This window comes from Rhea pennata, chromosome 7, assembly GCF_028389875.1.
Source record: "Rhea pennata isolate bPtePen1 chromosome 7, bPtePen1.pri, whole genome shotgun sequence".
Taxonomy (NCBI): domain Eukaryota; kingdom Metazoa; phylum Chordata; class Aves; order Rheiformes; family Rheidae; genus Rhea; species Rhea pennata.
Window position 1 is genome coordinate 8736359 of NC_084669.1, and position 18246 is coordinate 8754604.

Below are 18246 nucleotides of genomic sequence, written 5' to 3' on the forward strand. Positions count from 1 at the left end.
TTCATCTGCATTAATATCTTCCCTCAACAGGGGTCTAAAAACAACTAGCAAGGCATGTGGATGTCGTATCATGAGAAAGCTGATTTCATTCATTTGTTAAGATGAGCATTTCACTTCCGGGGAATTATTTCACTTTTGTTGTTATAAAGTATCTCATCATAAGAGGAAAAAACCATGGAATAGCAAGAAAATGGTATCACAGAAAACATCATAAAACCACAGTAAGTACAGCAGATGGGACGTGTCTGCTTCACCAAAGAAGCATCAACCCTATCTAGATAGATGGCTATATAATTTCTTTTAAAAACCATTAATTTTAGAGATTTCAGAAACTACCTACATAACCTTTCCTATTAGCTTATCTAACCTAAATATCACTTATTGGTATCTCGGACCACTACTACTTCTAGCCCTTTCTTATCCTCTCTCCCCCATCCTCAGACAGACATCTTTACCTAAATATCACCCCTTAAATCCTTCCATCACCAGATTAATAAGAGAAAGCATTTCAGTATTTCCTCAAATCATTTTTTCTAGACCTCTTACCAACTTTTTCTATTCTCTGAACTCTCAAGGTGAAAGCAGCAAAATCTGAGTAGAGCAAAAGGACTGCTTAATATAAAACACTATTCTTAAAGTAACTAATCCTGTTTTCTTTGTTTTCATTTTCATTTGTTCTTCACTTTGTATCCAGAGTTTCCTTTTGAACAATACTAATACAAGAAGTGTGGGCTTAACCATGGAATTTTTTAAATATATTACTTAGTATGATAATAAGAATAGCATCTTGCTTTCTCTATATTTTAAGTTTTGAAAGTCTTTAAAATCACATTGAATTATATTACCTCTACAAACTCATGAAATCTTATTGAAATGATGTACCAGTAACCAGTCTGCTCCTTCTGATGGAGAAAATAGTTGATCTCACAGCTGCTATCATATTATTGTAAAGCAAGTCATCACTACTGCATCTTGTATATTTGTCAATTTAATTTGAAATACTGAGATAGAAAGGACCCCTTCTCCATAATTTGCTTATCTCAACATAGTAACCTAGGTTAAATAAAAGTTAACATTTAAATGTTAAGAAAACTAGTTTAAAAAATAAGAACAAGAACTTAAGTAGTAGAATATCTTGTTAAAAGAAAGAAAATAAGCTGTTCATTCACAATGAATGAGGCCCAAGCAATTCAGTATTCATGCAAAGAGAGGGAACATGCAAGTGAACTTGAGTAAAAACTCAAGTTTCTACTCAACGTGAACGAAAATGTATGTGAAAGCATCCCACAGATGAAATTATATTTAATGACCTGATTAAGAATTTATAAATTCAGGAGTGTAAATTCACATTGGTGAAGTAAAATAAGGAAGTCTACACATTGTAATTATGGACACTGATTTTCATTGATTGAACAGATTAAATTCTATTGTACTTCAACATCATTCAAAAATGTCATCTCAAATTAGATCAGTTTGTTTATTTTTTCCATGTTAAATGCTTATGCTGTTAAAACATTTTATCGGAAGTGCTGGTTCTTTTCCATTTGGTTACAGTAACAGGTGTAGATTAATCACAAAAAAAGCAATTTCCTCAAACTATGACACCAAAGCACAAATCAAGCACAAAGAAAATCACAAATGGAACATGAGGAGTCTTAATAGAGTAACAGAAATTGTAAAGATAATAATGTTAGTATGCAATTTAATCTTCTAACTGCAAAATGATGTCTTGGCAGACTAATAAGCGTATACTATACTGTCACTCTGTTCAAAGATGGATTCAGATGGGAGGTGACGAACCACTAGGATGGCTGGGAGGGGAACAGAAAATGAATCTTACCAAAAGTAAAGAATAGAGCTTGTTTAACTGGGCAAATCACAGGCTGATAGGGTATACGATTACTAATACACTAATACAATAGTAGCATGAATAAAGAGCTACCAAAGCCACAGAAAATGACAAATATGTATAAACTGAATGACTACATTGGGCTGGAGATAAAGAAACTTTTGTGAAAATATTCTAAACTCAAATAGTAAGGAAATCTGTTTTTAAAACAGCTTGATGAGTTTATGAAAACATGTTTGCCTGCAACAAGTAACATTATCTTCATGGTGGAAAAGGTCCCTCTCAGCCTAAAGCCTATGCTATTAAGATTTCAGAAGACCGCTAATAACTGTATCTTAATGTACCATGTGTATTTGCAAGACTTTTGAGCCCAGCACATAAAACTTGTAGTTTTTCACTTTTTATAAATCACTATACACATCAGTAAAAAATAGGGCAACAGTAAAAAAAAAAATAAATAAAACAGTAAAAATGTTAAAACATTAATAATTGAATTATATCTTGGACAGAATAATGCTTAGTAGTGTGAAAACTAAGGACTGAAAAATGACAATAGGCTTCTCTTCTAAACTTACTTTAAACAGATAATTTGAGATACTGCCCAGCTCACAATAATTAACACAGAAGATGAACATAGCATTTAAATACATCCAGTTTATAAGAAGAGACAACATAAGACAAAATAAGACAAACAATAAAAAGAAATAAAGGATGACTTATATCTATGTGCAAGATGCTTTCAAGTAACCCTTATTTATATGAACTCTAAATAAAATTCAAGTAAATTGGATGAGAAGAGATGAGTATCAGTCTTTACAATGAAACAAAGACAAGATCCAAGCATATCAGTTTAGTGTAATTTTTGCCAGCTCTTCAGGATGCCTCTTCTAGTTAGAATGGAGAATTGAATTGATTACTTTGCAAATAATAAAGCTGCAATTGATTTTTTTTTTTTACCACTACCAGCCTTACCACAGATGAATACAGCTTTAAAATGGATTTTCAAAACAAATGAAGTTCTGTGGTTAATACTCACAGAATATAAATGAAGTGTTATTAGTTTAGAAAAATCAGTGTAATCATTTTACAAAAAATGCATTATCTGCTTACAGTAGTTATTACAGGTATGATGTGAATTAAATAGCTTTTTCTTTTTTCTAATACCTAAAGAGAAAGCAACAGCTAAGGAAAAAATCTGTTTTTACTGATGTGCATGGGACTTAACCACGTAAGTGCTAATATACCTGCTACTTAGTACACAAAGTACACCTTTTGCTGACTGAAGAGCTGACACAAGCATTTCAAAGAATGCCACTAAATGCCTTCACTTTGGCACAAACGAGGTCATACAGTTACAACACACTCATGTTAATGACTTGCAAGAATAAATCCCCAGTGAGGAAGTGGACCCTAAAAATTCCTTTCAAACTTTTTAAATATACACTTTATAATCACTTGCTCCATCGATACCTCCCCACCAACTCTGTAAGATATGAGTAACAAGAAAAAGTTGTAGTTTCCACCCTTATACTTCGGTTTCAATGCTGCTTTATAGTTCCCCCTTTTTCATTAGTAGAAAGTACTGAAGAAATGCACTTCATCTGTATTCTTCCCAATCTCTACTGTGTACACACAACCCTTGTAAGTTTTTATCACTGTAATATATATTTAAATAATCACCAGAATGGCGGGGAAAAAATGAGTTAAATAACAATAGTGATTATGCTATACAGGAAAGGTTAATAGTAGAAAAGAAATTTGAAAACACTCCATATGTTACGGTCAGTATAATGGCTGTGGCTTTGCAATTACAAATGGTACACAGTTCCCTTCGCGGTTAAAGTAACAAGCTTCAGAAGCATTCTTTGGAGAGAGACATCTGATCATATCGTTTTCCAACATTACATGTTAATTCACATATCCAGACACAATATGCAACTTAAGGTTTTGAAAGAAGTATTCACAAGGATGGTAACTCTAAAAGGGAAAAATTAAGCTCTGAAAGGATAAAATTTAAAACTACCCTTTTCTGTCAGAAAACACTGTTCACAGTTTTTATTATTTTTAGAATTTGTGTCTACAAAAGCCAGAGCTCCTTTTCTCTTACAAGAAAAGGAGGCTATCCAGATGCCACGTAAGTAATACTTATAGCTTCAAGAAGGCATATTAAAAGATAAAATATGTAGCTCAAAGGCTAAGCAGCTGAAGAAATATCAAATTAAATTATTTTGCATTTAATATTATGCAACTTATTATTTTAAATAATAATCTCAAGATTTGAAGGGAAGGACTTTGGACAAGCAAGCACTGAAGTTGAGGGATGATTTTAACGTCTCCTTTAAATTCACTGAGCTCATAGTTTACTGCATAGTAATTATTCCCTAACTTTGAAGGCTAAGGAAGATTATTCCCAGTGGAATACTGTGGCCAAAGGGCTAAGGTAACCCTGGATTGCATAGAAGAAGAAAACACTGAATGTAAGGAAAAGCCTGGGCTGGAGTCACATACACACACTCCCTTTCCTTCTTTCTTTTTTATTTTAAAAAATACTAATTATGCCATTGAAGTGTATACTGCTCTCTCTATCTGATTAATTTTTGGATGGGGTTCTACAGTAATTTCTTAGATGAACAGCCCTATAGGCAAGAATATGCCTACATTAAATTGTGGGACATGAAACATTTTCCAGCACTTAGACTTGCATGACATCCTAATTGTGCCTTGACCCCAGACCGAGGTAAGACTAAGTGCATACTGCCTTGAAGACTGCTTCCAGGATGTTGCAGAGAGAGTGTTGAGGCTGATTTAGCTCTCACCCATTGCTGCTCATCCATGTGGACATCAGTGATACTTCAGCTTGTTCAGGGAACTGGTAGGCAGAATCCTGTGGGAGACTGCTCTGAAGGGCAAAGGGATCCAGTAGAGTTGGTTGATCTTGGAGGGTAAAATCCCCAAGGTACAACATTGTTCCATTTTGATCCATATTTCATCAAGCAAGCATGTCAGGCCTGCTCGGCTAAATGAAAACCCCTAACCAAGCTCAAATGCAAATGCAAATGCAAATGCAAAAAAAAAAAAAATGTACAGAAAGTGGAAGAGAGTAGAGGCACTACTCATCTTCAATAAGGACAAGGGAGGTGGATATAGGGAACCACAAGCCAGTCATCTTCAACTCATTGCCTATGAAAATTATGCAGCACTTAAAAGCCATGTTGAGGCAGATGAAGAACAAGCAGGTGACTGGCAACAGCCAACATCAATTTGTCAAGGAAAAATAACAGATTCATAGATCACTAACATGGCTGCTTTCTATCGTGAGATGACTGATTTGGTGGACAAGAGGAGAATTGTGAATGCAGTGTTTACCTTGACTTTAGGCTAGGCTTTTGACATAGTTTCTTGCACCACCCTGGCAGCCAAACTGGAGAGACAGAACTGAAATTATGGACCATGAGGTGGGTAGAAAACTGGACACTCAAATAGAATATTCATATGATATGCACACAGCAGAGAATTTTTCAGACACTGTCATTAGGAACAAAATAAAAATAAAATTACCTTAAATGAAAACAATTTGAAGCCTGCAAAAAGATGTTATTACAAGACAAAGGAATAATGATGATGTTTCCATATACATTCAACAGCTTTTATTTCACTCATTTGAGAATATCTGACAGCTTGAATGGTTTTTCACTACCTGGACTGCTAAGTTAATATGGCTATTTAAAATGAGTGCAATCTGTAACAATGTCAGTCTTGCATATTTTTCTTGTCACAGTAATGAATAACAAAAACAACCAAAGCAAAAGTAGCCAAGAAACTATAATCTGAACCTCATGAAACAAGAAGAAAAAAAAGGAAAGAAATTCATACAAAAAGTTCACCTTTCCCATTTTGTATAAGATATGTTTAATGTGTAACAGACTGAAAAATTGGAAAAATCATCAATCAAGTTCAAGAATGGTAAATAACAATGTAGGAATAGAATGACAAATTTTGTAGAACATATTGCTCTATAAAATCATTTTATTAACTTAAAGAATATATGTGGTCAAAATGGGTATGCTATACCAGTAGATTTCTGATGTTTTCATAGTGGATTAGTACTCCCCAAACTACACGGTACATTTCCTCGACCACTCCCAACAATATACATAGTAGTACAAAAATAACAGAACTTACACTCCTTCTTAATATTTTCAAGTTTATACATCCAAAGAGTGCATTATCTGCTCTGCATGATTTTGAGGAACTAGAATAATACAAATTCAACATGGCACATATTAAACTTAATACCTGCAAATAGAGATTCACAGTTGTACAAATGCGTTTTTAATGGGGTCTTGCAAGGCACTATGAGATTCTTGTCCTCGTTGTCTTTTATTATGAAGTTCTTTTTTAATAATGGAAAAGAGAAAAATAATTATCAATACTTTTTTATATGGCAAGCTGAGGGAAGTGTAAGGGAAGAAAGTGAAAATCCTAAGTCAGTTATACCAAGCCAGCTGAACAGAAGGATAAGATAAAAATAATAAAATCACCTATGAGGACATAAATATGAGATCAAAAATGAAGATTATACTCAAAGACTCTATTTGGGACTCAGTCATCTTAAATTCCCAGTGGAATACTGTGGCCAAAGGGCTAAGGTAACCCTGGATTGCATAAAAGAAGAAAACACTGAATGTAAGGAAAAGCCTGGGCTTGAGTCACAAGAAAAAGAGCAGGAAAGGAGGTGTTAAGGTTGCTAAGATTCCTTCAGCAGCATAGCCTGGCCCATAGGGGAGCTGCTGTGAAGCACTCTTTTTCTGCCCCCTCAAGCACATCATTACCTCTGCATCTGAAACAGATGTAATCACTCCTGGAAAAGCATATCCAATTCTGGCATCCACAGTTCCCAAGGGATACTGAAATACTTGAGGGTTCAGAAAGAAGCCACAAGAATGACAGTAAGACTGCAGAAAAATGAATAAAAGGTGATGGAGTACATGATAAGTATTTATAGCAACAGTATATCCTGTACAGCATGAAGCTCTTCTTGCTAGCACAGAAATTGTATTTCAAGACTAGTGCATGGAAAGCTACACCTAAAATGAGGCACATATTTTTAAACAGTGTCAATAATTAACAGTCAGAACTATTTAGCAAGAGTTGAGTGTTTCCCATTTCTAGAAATACTTAAGCCAAGACTGGATCTTTTTCTGAAATATATGTTCTAGTTAAAACAGCCATTAATTTGTGAAAGCCTATGCTTTGGTTTATGTCTCATTTCAGATTATATGATCACAGTAATCCCTTCTAGATTTATCATCTCTGAGACATAACACCAAGCCAGCAATGACATCAAATGCTTACATGAAAAACTAATGGCAAATAACTAATGTACTTATAGCCAGATTTTTAAAAAAGCAGATGTCCTGTAGGCTCTTTGCTCTCCTGTTTAATATGATTATCTGGATATCTGTGCTTCATAGTTTTTTATATTACTTCTCTGAAGGCATACAATGTTTGTCTAATACAGAGTAGCTATTTCTTTACTGTTTCTTCAAAATACATGCAATCAGTTTCATGACAACAAAGCACTCGAGAGATTATGAAAATGACACCGTTAAGACAATTTAAAAGTCCTTAAAACATTTCATAATAAAAACAATCAACATTTCATAATGAAAACAAACAGGTTGACAGCCCTAACATCCTTTTGCACAATCTAAAGGAGTGAGAATTTGTTCTGACAAAGAGCACAACAGCTCCCCAGTATCTGCCCACTTAAGTTTGCAAGTCTGAGATGGTCTTTCTAAATAAAAATTTTGTGATTTTGCCCAGTCCTATGCTGTTCTTTGGTTGTTCCTCAGGAATGACATTTGTGGCCTTTGACTTCCCCACATCTTCACACATTGGTAAGTTCAGCTCAAGGCATATGAAAGTTCAACAGGAATTCAATCAGGAATTGTTTGCAGACCCAGGGGCCTCACTGATTAATATTTTCATTCTGTTCTTTCATTATAAATACATCGGCCATATGGTTATAAGATTAACACCCCAGCTTGGCAAAAGGTAAAGGTCTACATAAATGACCTTAGCACAACAAAAATACCTAAGAAGTAGCCCCAAAGATCAAAATTACTTTCAGTTCTGAGGGATTTTCTTCTAATAGCATATACAAAGTTTAACTCCTGATCTGCATTATTTTCCACACTGTTGACTACAGTAATTCCTACATATTAGGGTTTAGCATTTCTGATGGAAATGCTGATTCACTACAAGAAACATTCTTAAGTCTGAACATTTGCTTAATGTAAGGTATGATTCCTAGAAACTGTTGCCAAGGACATTGATGGCTCTAGAGGAGCTCCTCCAGATGAACTCCCTCAACTTTTGAAGTTTCAGTGCTTTTGGAAAGCTGGGAGTTTCACAGCTGAAGCAAACTCAGCTGTAAGCACCCCCAGAGTTTCTAGTTAGTTTGCCACAGCCTGAAGAATTAAGCTCTGAAGTCCTAAACAAAAGCTAGACCCTTATTTCTGGTCATTGTTGGAAACTGTCTAAGGCTAGAGACTATCATCAGGATTAGAGACAGTTAGCCACTACATACCTTGCAGGTTCAGTGTCAGGCGGTGAGACTTAGGGCCTTCAAGTCATGGAACAAGTGACCACTGGTAGCTGCTGAGGGACAATCCTATGATGTAGATTACTACTGAGCTCTAGTGTGTTTTTGGACGGGGGATCCAGTTGTTCCAGATATCTTGTAGGTCTGAGTGACAGTTCAGAGCAGTCTGATCAGTGAAAACATCTGCACTTGAAAGACCTTAGGAAAGCTGAAGCTACTCTAACTTGAAAATTCGAAATTCCTGCCAGTTTTGTGGCCCCATTACATTGGTGAGACTGATAAGATTGCCACCATTACTCAGCAGATATTGGGGTCCCAATAAGCCTATTTCACAAACACCTTATGTTGGAATTTTCAAGTTGATTTTGGCCACTAAAATTTTGCTTAATACAAAATGTTGAAAAAATTGGATTTGATCTAGTCTGGCAAAAAACCCCAAAAAAACAACAACAAAAAAAAACAAATTTAGCATAAATCTGAGAAACAGAAACCCTACATACTTATCTGTAAAAAAAGAATGGGCAATTAAGGTTTCCAGAACAGATAGCCATGAGAAATAGGAAGAAAATATCAACTCCCTACTCCCATCTTCCTATTTCCCTTCTGATTCCCTATGAGTCAAACGTTTACTTTTTAAATTAGTCTGTGTGGAAGCCGCTTCATTCGACCTTTCTAGGCTTCTATGGTTCAACAAGGCATGGATGCTTTCCTCAGGGAGAATCTTAATAACAAGAAAAAAAAAAACTTCAAAGATAATTTAAAAGAAGTTTTCTATACCCTCTCATCTGCCCCCAACAAAATCCCAAGATGAGCAATTGATTTACTTTCCTATAGCTAATCAAAAGTCCAGAACAAACAGAAGCTATCTGAGCAGTATTTTCTGAAACATCCTGAATGTTATATGTACTTAATTAAGTAAATTTTAGTTAAGGGAAATGAAAATTACACAAAAAAATATCAATATCTACTTGCTCAACATCACGGGGAGATAATTTTTATTTGAAGATATTGTATCTATACATCTCTACTGTATTATACAGCTACTAGTAGATGGTGCCTTTGTCTGTTTGCAAAAGAAAACCCTATACAATTGGCACATCAGTTATGGCAGTTCTTATCTCAGACATTCAAATTATACGCCAATTAAAACTATGCATCACTAAGGACTAATTATCTCTTAATTAGGTGTTTTGGTTCCCTTAAATCATCAGCTGAACTATTAACAGTGCTTCTGCTTCCTGAGGAATAACAGTTACTCCAATATATTTTAAGACAAATTTTAAAAGCTCCGTCATTAGGTGTTAAAGAAATATAGGTATAATCTAATCATCAGAAAACACCATCTAATTTTAGCAATACATTTGGAGATTTTTGAGATTCATTTTGGAAAATGCTATATTTGATTTGAGCACATTGTTTAAGTTTTTGTGGTATATCACAGCCTTATGTTTTCTTCTCGACACAAGTTGTTTTGGAACTACAAGGAAATAAATTACAGATAGTGAAGAGGGTTAATTTTCCAAAGCAAAAACTTTTAAGTTTCTGCTATTATATTTGATTGTATCAGAAAGAAAAAGGTAATCATAATTACTGTAACAGTCCACATTTGGATAATACTTTTTATCTCCTTTATTTAGCGCATTAAGTACACTTTTAACAGATATACCTGTAATAATGCACCTAAGGCATATAATTTTTAATAATGGTACCTAATGTGTTGAAAAGTAGAATGAAGTTCAGTTTAAGAACCTAGTATTGAAAGGAAATCCCAGGAGGCAAATCTTTAACTTTCTGCTGTTGTCCCATTTATTTCAGTTTTTATATAATTTTGCATCCCTTCACTTAATGGAGTTGCTTTTCAAACAATATTTCTAACTCTGAAGCAAAAACTCTATTTACTTTTGAATTGAGAAATGTCAAAAACATCTTTTCATGTAATTTAACGAGCTATAAGAAACAATCCTATATCAAATACAAATCTGAATTTCTGACTGTTTTCTATAATACAAACTAAATGCTTGTATTCTGTCATTCCCAAAAAGGTAATCAGATGAGCAACTTTGGCAGAATATCAAAGTGCACATGTATCGTGAGCAATCATGTCATCTGTTACTGAAATCTCTTTATTTTTAGCTCCCTGTCCATCTACCCTGGTTCTTTATTTTGCTTTCATCACTATTTCATTGCCTATTGCCATATTGACATACCTAAAACAATGCTAGTTCCTCATGGCAGAGACCATGACTTACTTTTCTTTTTCTATTTTATTTGTATGATAATCAGACATTCTGGGGAAACACACAAATAAAAACAAACAAAACTCATTTAAATGGCACACAATAGGGGCCCTAAATGATAGTTTTCACAGACATGTAAAGCTACGTGTAAAGACCTAAAATTGGTCTTTCTGCCATATTTTCACCCACAGCCCCTGTTTACATCATGTTTAATCTGGTAAAGGGTTGCTTTGTGCAAAATTTTGGTGGCCTATAAAACCTCAGTATCAATGGCATCCAAGTACATCAGCAACTTAGGTAAACCTAACAAGGTCTGGCATAAAAGAGTTTTCTCTGTAGTATTTCTCTGTTTACCACAGAGAAAATACTACAGTTTTTTCTCTGCAGTATTTCCACCAGAAGACTGTCTCGAACTTCATTGTTCTAAGGGTTGAGAATTATCTTTCTACTTCCAGTCTAAATGTAGTCATAAATTTTTATATTTATTTTTTATCCTGTCATTCAACTTGAGAAATTACCTTCCTGGTGTATATTTAGAGAATAGTCATATACTCTCTCAGTCTTTATTTTGCTTATGAAAACAAGCCAACCTCCTCTTATAAGGTAGCCCCTCTATTTGCCTGATTAAGCCAACAGTCTGTCCTTATAATGCATCTAATATGAGTTCAGCTCTCCTAAATAACTTGTCCAAAACTGGGTGATGTATTGAAACAGAGGCATCTTCACGAGACTTATAAAATAACACTAATAATTCCAATATTTTCAAACTTCCTAAAATTATACAGTTTTACAATTACATCTGCCTTTTTAATTGCTGTATCATCTTAGGAGCTCACAGCTACTCTGTGATTGATTAGCACATACAAGTCCTTCTCTTCAATTGCTTCTAACTCAGGTTTCTGCTATTAGTCCTCTAATGGGTAATGTTTTTCCTCTATACAATGGAATTTCAGCCAATTTCTGTAATTCCCATTTTTAACTTCATCCAATTCTTTTTTAATGGAATTCCAATATTTATTTCTAACAGGGATGCTTGTTAACTTTATGTAACTGGTAAACTTCACTATTAAATAATTTGTGTTAAGGTCATCAATAAATACACAAATAAGTTTAACTCCATGATTAATTTTTGAGAATTTGTCCAGTAGTACTTCGCAGTGCAATGCTTTCCTACAGTCCTTTGGTCCTTATCCACTTCAATTCGTCAGTTAAATCTCCTACTGTCCAGCTTCTTGGATATAGTCAATGCAAATACCTTACAAAATATTAAATACTATAATAATATTTTCTTTCAAAATCTCTTCCAAAGCACTTAGTGTACTACTAAGCCTGTTGTGACCTGAATCACTTCTTCCCTATTTTCAGATATAGACTTTCCATTTGCTTTTCACTAGTCTTATGGTCCCATCATCTTGCTTTTGGCCCTGCAATTTCCATGTCAGTTCCTTCACATTCTAGAACGTATATTATCTAGTGCATAATCTGAGTACATTAAGCTCCTTGAGTTTCGCTTCCAACTCTGATGATGGTAATTTTCATAAACATACGTTCATTATTAGTATCAATACTGACTTTACACTGTGATTAATATCACCATCCTTACCGAAAACTGAAGCTAAGTATACACTGCCATTTCAGGCTATATCTCGGTCATCTTTAAACTCTAACCCATCCTTACCACACAGAAATTACCTTCTTTTCCTGTTCTCCAGCAGAATTCTCTGCTTCTCATAGAATTGTATCTAAGTACCAGTCTGGTGATTTTTGTTCTTTATATCCTACTTTTAAACCTCATTGTGAGATGGATTTTATATTTACTGTAAGAAAACATCAAAGTCATTTTGGAGCTAATGTACCCACTTCATCACCAATTCCTGTTCAGTGTTTCAAGAATTATACTGTCTTCGCACATAACTATAAGCATTTACTCAGAAGCCTCTATGAAAACCATTAAGGCACTTAGCAATTCAACCATTCACTGTAAATCATAGTGATTAGATTTAGGTATGCAGTCAGTGACAGGAGAAGGTTCTGCACACGCACAGCTACATGTGGATATATATACATTTTCCAGGCAAAAAATTCCAGAATCATGACCTTAAAAATTCTAAAAGGTCTTAAAATTTCTGATCTTTCTTTGTTAATTTAGTAATTATATTTATGTTACTGTTGTAAATTCTAATGGTGGTTACTGACAGTTTTTATGTCTGGGAGTTTTTACAACAGTGTATGTCATTAATGAATTTTAAAAATTCAAAATAAATTCCCAAACAAAGAAAGCTGAAATAAGAGTATGCCACACTTAGTAAATTTTATTACAAGGGTAGATTTGCTTCTTGACTCACATTAAATTCTTTCTTCAGTTGCTACAGGCAGGCTATTAACGAGGGAAAGAAAATCAATTCAGGAACAGAAGACAGTAAGCTGAATGAATACCAGTTACCTCTCTAAAAAGAACCCTTGAAAATTTATATATGAGGTTATTTTGATTGTTTAAGCATTACACATAAGCAATCCTCCTTGCTATACACAAATATAATGTAAACGTATTTCATTCTTTTATTCTCGCATAGAAACTAATACAGGGTGCCAAAGATAGTTTTACTCAGAAAAAAATGTGCAAAAGAAAAGAACCAAAGAATATGCTACTAAAGCATGTTACAGCATAATGCAGCAGGTTTCTTTAAGAATAATTAAATTCATTTCTTTCCAACACATTTGGGCATTCTAAATGTACACTAACATCATACCCAACTTCATTGTAACAGTAATTATTCTATGCTATGGAAACATGTAAGGGATGAATTATTTCACAACGAAAAATAGGGGTTTCTCTCTCTCTCTTTTTTCTTTCTTTCTTTCTTTTTTTTTTTTTTTTGTTTTTTTTTGGTTTTTTTTGTTTTTTTAATACAACCTGATTTTGCCAGAGAGTGCTTTGCTGTTAAGGTTGAGAATCATAATTTAAACTGACTCTCCTAATTAAAACACAGACATTTCTGAACCTTTTATTTACTCTAGAGAGAAAAACTCTAGCAGAGGAGTTATCTCCTGGTTTTATACTGTTTTTTTCCCTGAGCTTTACTAACTGTGTGAATCATTCTTAGACACAGCTGAGCTATTCATGCTGATAACTTTCAGCTGACAATCACTGACAGCATAGTAGGAAACTATTGAACTATAATTGTGATGGTATTTCCTACATAAAGGTAACAGATCCTGCTTTAAAACTGGGAGAAAATTTTGCTGCTAAGACTCAAGCTGAGATCAGACTTACCAGTCTGAGAGTTATAAAGAGGTATAGGTGCACGAAGACAGCTGATCAGGAGGTAGGAATGTTATTGCTGTCCTTAGGCACAGAGGACATCAACAGGATAATTAGGACAGTGCTATAACATTATTTGTTTGTGTTATGCACACATTTGCTCTTTGCAGAATATGGTTGCAAATGATGAAAAGAAGGAAAAATACCTGTTACTGCCCCAGTAATAGAAATTCCTTGTCATGAAATTAGTTCTCTGAGACTGAAGAACATGTTGTTACTTTGGTTATTAATATTTGCATAGCTACCAGGAGCTCAAGCTTTATGATTACTTACTATTTAAGGGACCACTGACTGTTATTTGAGGTGCTGGTTGCAGTTGAGTTACTGCTGTTCAAAAAACATTACTGCCTTCAAATTTCGTTACCAGTGGAGTCCGAATTACACCTACTCTCAAAATACAATAAAAATGAGTAGAAACAAGTGACATGGCTTTGCCATGTATTCCATTCAGAAATCTAGCCTGTTCAAGCATTTTCAGATGGAATCCTTTTTAACACAGATATAAAACATGATACATTTAAAAAGTGGGTCTTCCAACTCTTAGTCTGAGAATTTAGACAGCTAAATGTAGGAACAGTGAATCTGGATGATAAATCCTGTCCTTACCTTGGCATTAGGTCCTGTAATAAGAAATACACCTTACACAGATTTCCTCTCAAAACCACAAAAGATGCATAAACTACTGTTACCTAGGGAAGTGTGAGACAGCTAAGCTTATGCTGTCTGTATTCATCCTTACTTTCCAATCAACTTCTGCATTACAGCAAGTGAAGAAAAAATATAGCATACGCTCTTCCCATAATTCAGCAAAAAAATCCAATACATGTATGTGTTAGTGTATAGTTACTAACTGCTTCTGTGAAAACCTGATAGATGTTCATGTTACACCTATTAAACAGATCTACTTCTAGAAACTGCTGTAATTGAAGATGCCATATAGCACAGTCATTTTTAATGACCACTCATGCAATTATGGTGTATGTCTGCTTATTTGATCTGCTAGACATTGTTTATCTTAGCTGTGTGATTATGTGCATTACCATGAGACAAATGTCATTCAAAAAACATGAATCACACGAATCAACTGCTTTCTTGCAAAACCAGAGTTAGTAGGATCCATCCTATTTGTTGGTGTGAAACATCACTGTCATACTGTCTGCAGTGACCTGATCTACTTCTCCTTTGATGTGAAAGAAGGAAAGCTCTTATAGCTAAATAAAATGCTTTTAGTATCAGGAAATTTAAATGTAATGCTTTCCCATGAGAGTTCCAGAGACCTCCTCCTGACTGAGCACCCAGCTGTGTGCCTGATGTAACCACTGTAAATGGAAGAGTGGCACTGAGTAATGTATAATTTTATGTATAAAAAGTACAGTATAATTTTATGAAGAGCTGGACTTCATCTGAAATGGTTAACATTTATTCCCACTTTTGGTGTTTGGCAAGTAAGTCAGTGCTACCCAGCACTGAACAACTTGTATTCTGAGGTCATTAGGCTCCAGAGTGACAGGTCACCAGGTAGTTGCTGATGACAAGTTAAATGTTTTCAGGAAGTTGCCATACGGATGCGCCCATCACATATCCTTTTTTTCAAAGTCAAGAAAGACTGCATTTCAAAAGAGGATATGTTGTGTAAGAACTACCAGGGATTTGTTCTGTTATGTTAAAAAAAAATAGTATTCACATTTTCTAAATAGGAAGTATGCATAATAAAAGTACTTGAGGAAGCAATTGTGAGCCATTGATCCAAATAAATAATCACTTGCTGGAATGTAGGCTTTTTCTTGTGTATGTGAAAATCCTGAAGACAACCTGATGCAAAAATGGAAGCAATATGGATGACTTTGACAGAAGAATGAAATGTCTTCTATAATGAGAACTGTAAATCCTTCTACTACAGAAAAGGAAATGGTAATGATCAGTAACTGCAGCACCCAAACTCAAAACTTCCCAGTGAAAGACAAGAGTAATCTTAGCTCTACTTCCAGCATAACATCAGGCATAAAAGGATAGTGGTGAAGTACATATGAGCAACACAACTTGAAATATCAGTTACAAAGATAGTGAAATAACTATTTCTGCTTCCTCAGGAACTCATTTGTCATATATTCTACTCTTGATAAGTCATAATGAATAATGTGAAGATAGGAGACTGGTACTCAGAATGTATTTGAATAATACAAGACATCTGCTGAAATGAACATATAGTCCTTTAGTAAAGTATTGTGTAAAACTATGTATCACATTCAATGTTGCTATCTCACTTGTTCCTAAGAAGAGAATACCTCCCAAGGAAACAATAATTTCCTGAGATTTAACAGGATTAAATGAATCCTTTAGTGGCAAGTTGATATAAAATATTGCTGTTTTTTAACTAACATGATCTGACCAACAGTGTGACTGTAGTAGCGGAAAGGACTACAGTGCCAATAGGTCAGCATCAGAGCATTTATGCATAGGCCAGCTTCTTGTGGCATCCAAAACTTTGCATTAGAATACAGAGTTAACTGTCTAATCACCACAGAAAGGCAAAAGTGGCTAATTCTGGAAATTTAATTTTAGAATAGTCTAGAAACTGTTCAGAGACCAGCTAAAAGTTTCTCACGTTGAACCAGAACACTACCCTGTCATCAGTAACTTGAATCACCTGAACAATCCTTTCATCAGCTTAACAATAACACGATTTTTGTAAGGATTATCTGGAAGCACTTTCATATGATAGTGGACTGATTTCAACTACCTTTGCTGATTATGAAGATGAAATATGGTATTCTAAGATACATAGTTGTAGAAAATCATAGACATTAGAACTGTGAGCCCACTTAGTGCAGTCCTTGGAAAAGAAAACCTTTGGATAGGGACCAACCATGACTTCCCTGTCTCTAAGTCCCAAGCAGGCCTTCTAAAATCTTTTTTATATTCAGAATCATAAAGTTAGAGTAAAGAATAGACTTCCTGTTTTCTCTGAACAGTTCCCTACTCCATTTATCATTTTAAAATCTTATCTATTGTCAATGCGTCCAATGTGAGAATTTTATATAGGTAATGTGAACGTCAGATATTTGGTTGGAGTAGAATGAATCACTGTATGAAAAAGTTGAGAGCAAAATAGTAAACTTGTGAACTTCTGAAGGAAAATACAGAAGACAATATTGCCATCCTGAAACTCAGTTCCCAGAATTGGAAAAGTATTCCATTTTCCTGTGTGTAAAATAGGAAGTTACTTCATTTCTAGATGGAAATCTCTAAGACACAACGGTCTAGATTTATGAATTTCCATACTTCTCAAAAGTAAACATAAAATGTCTGCACAACTGTGGCAGATGTGGCAGATAAGAACGAATCAAAGGCCTGATTTTTTTTTTTTTTTTTTTTTTTTTTTAAAGAAATCTAACTATGGTTCAAGAATTCCTGTGATCAAGTATTAAAAATGTTTGCCATTAAGGTGTTATGCTGCACTGGAAACAATACAGTAAGGAGTTGAAAACTGTAAACATCTAACAGAGTTACACATCACAGGAACATCTCCATAACATTTGTATTACAGTGATGACATAGGCATCTTCCAATCTTTGAAAGGAGGAAGGAATATGTAATGCATTTACAGCTTAAATTACTTCAGGGATAGTTCAGGAAGACCTTTTTGCAACTGCAGTTGTTCTATCCTTAGAAAGTGGGATTGGTGGGTAGAAAAATATTGTTCGGGTGAAGAGCAAAAAAAAAGAAGTTAACCTTGAGCAGTTTTATATAAAATAATACATGCATAGAAGCTAACAAATTCCATAAATTTATCTGTGGAAACTGTGACACCTGTATTCATAGATAACATTCATATTTGACTAAGACAAGGATAGTGTTATCTAACACAACATAGAGGTAATAATTCTCTGACAGGTTACTTTAGAGACTGAAGATGACTGTTATAATTCAGAATCTTGAATGAGGAGGTTCCTCAGCAGACAAATTTATCATATAAATATATGAAATAGGCTCTATATTTTACAATTAGAAGGGTTTTTTCCCCACTTGGAAATTTGTAGGATATTTGCAGTTACAAATACCATGTTCCTGTTTGACTGCTGGCTGTAGAGCACTAAAAAGTATTTTCAGCTTGCTCTGTTTTTCTCAGCAACCCACAAGGGTTTATGAAAGCTATTTTAACAATTTAATTTTTAAGAATTAATTATTTTTAAAAGCTATACCCAAAAGCCTTTCATTCACATAAAGTATT

At 34.4% G+C, this 18246-nt stretch overlaps 1 protein-coding gene across 10 annotated transcripts in view; it reads right to left on the reverse strand.

Annotated features, from left to right (window-relative positions):
* ATRNL1 (attractin like 1) overlaps nt 1-18246 on the reverse strand; it is a 510466-nt gene that overhangs the window by 274107 nt on the left and 218113 nt on the right. Inside the window, exon 26 of one of the 10 annotated variants that reach the window (XM_062580026.1) lies at nt 8504-8600. The exons of the other annotated variants lie outside the window; for them this stretch is intronic. Within the exon in view, the coding sequence (XP_062436010.1) occupies nt 8541-8600 (60 nt within the window). The 3' untranslated portion in view covers nt 8504-8540. Of the gene's footprint in view, nt 1-8503; nt 8601-18246 lie in introns of those variants that run through there. 10 annotated transcript variants of the gene reach the window in all.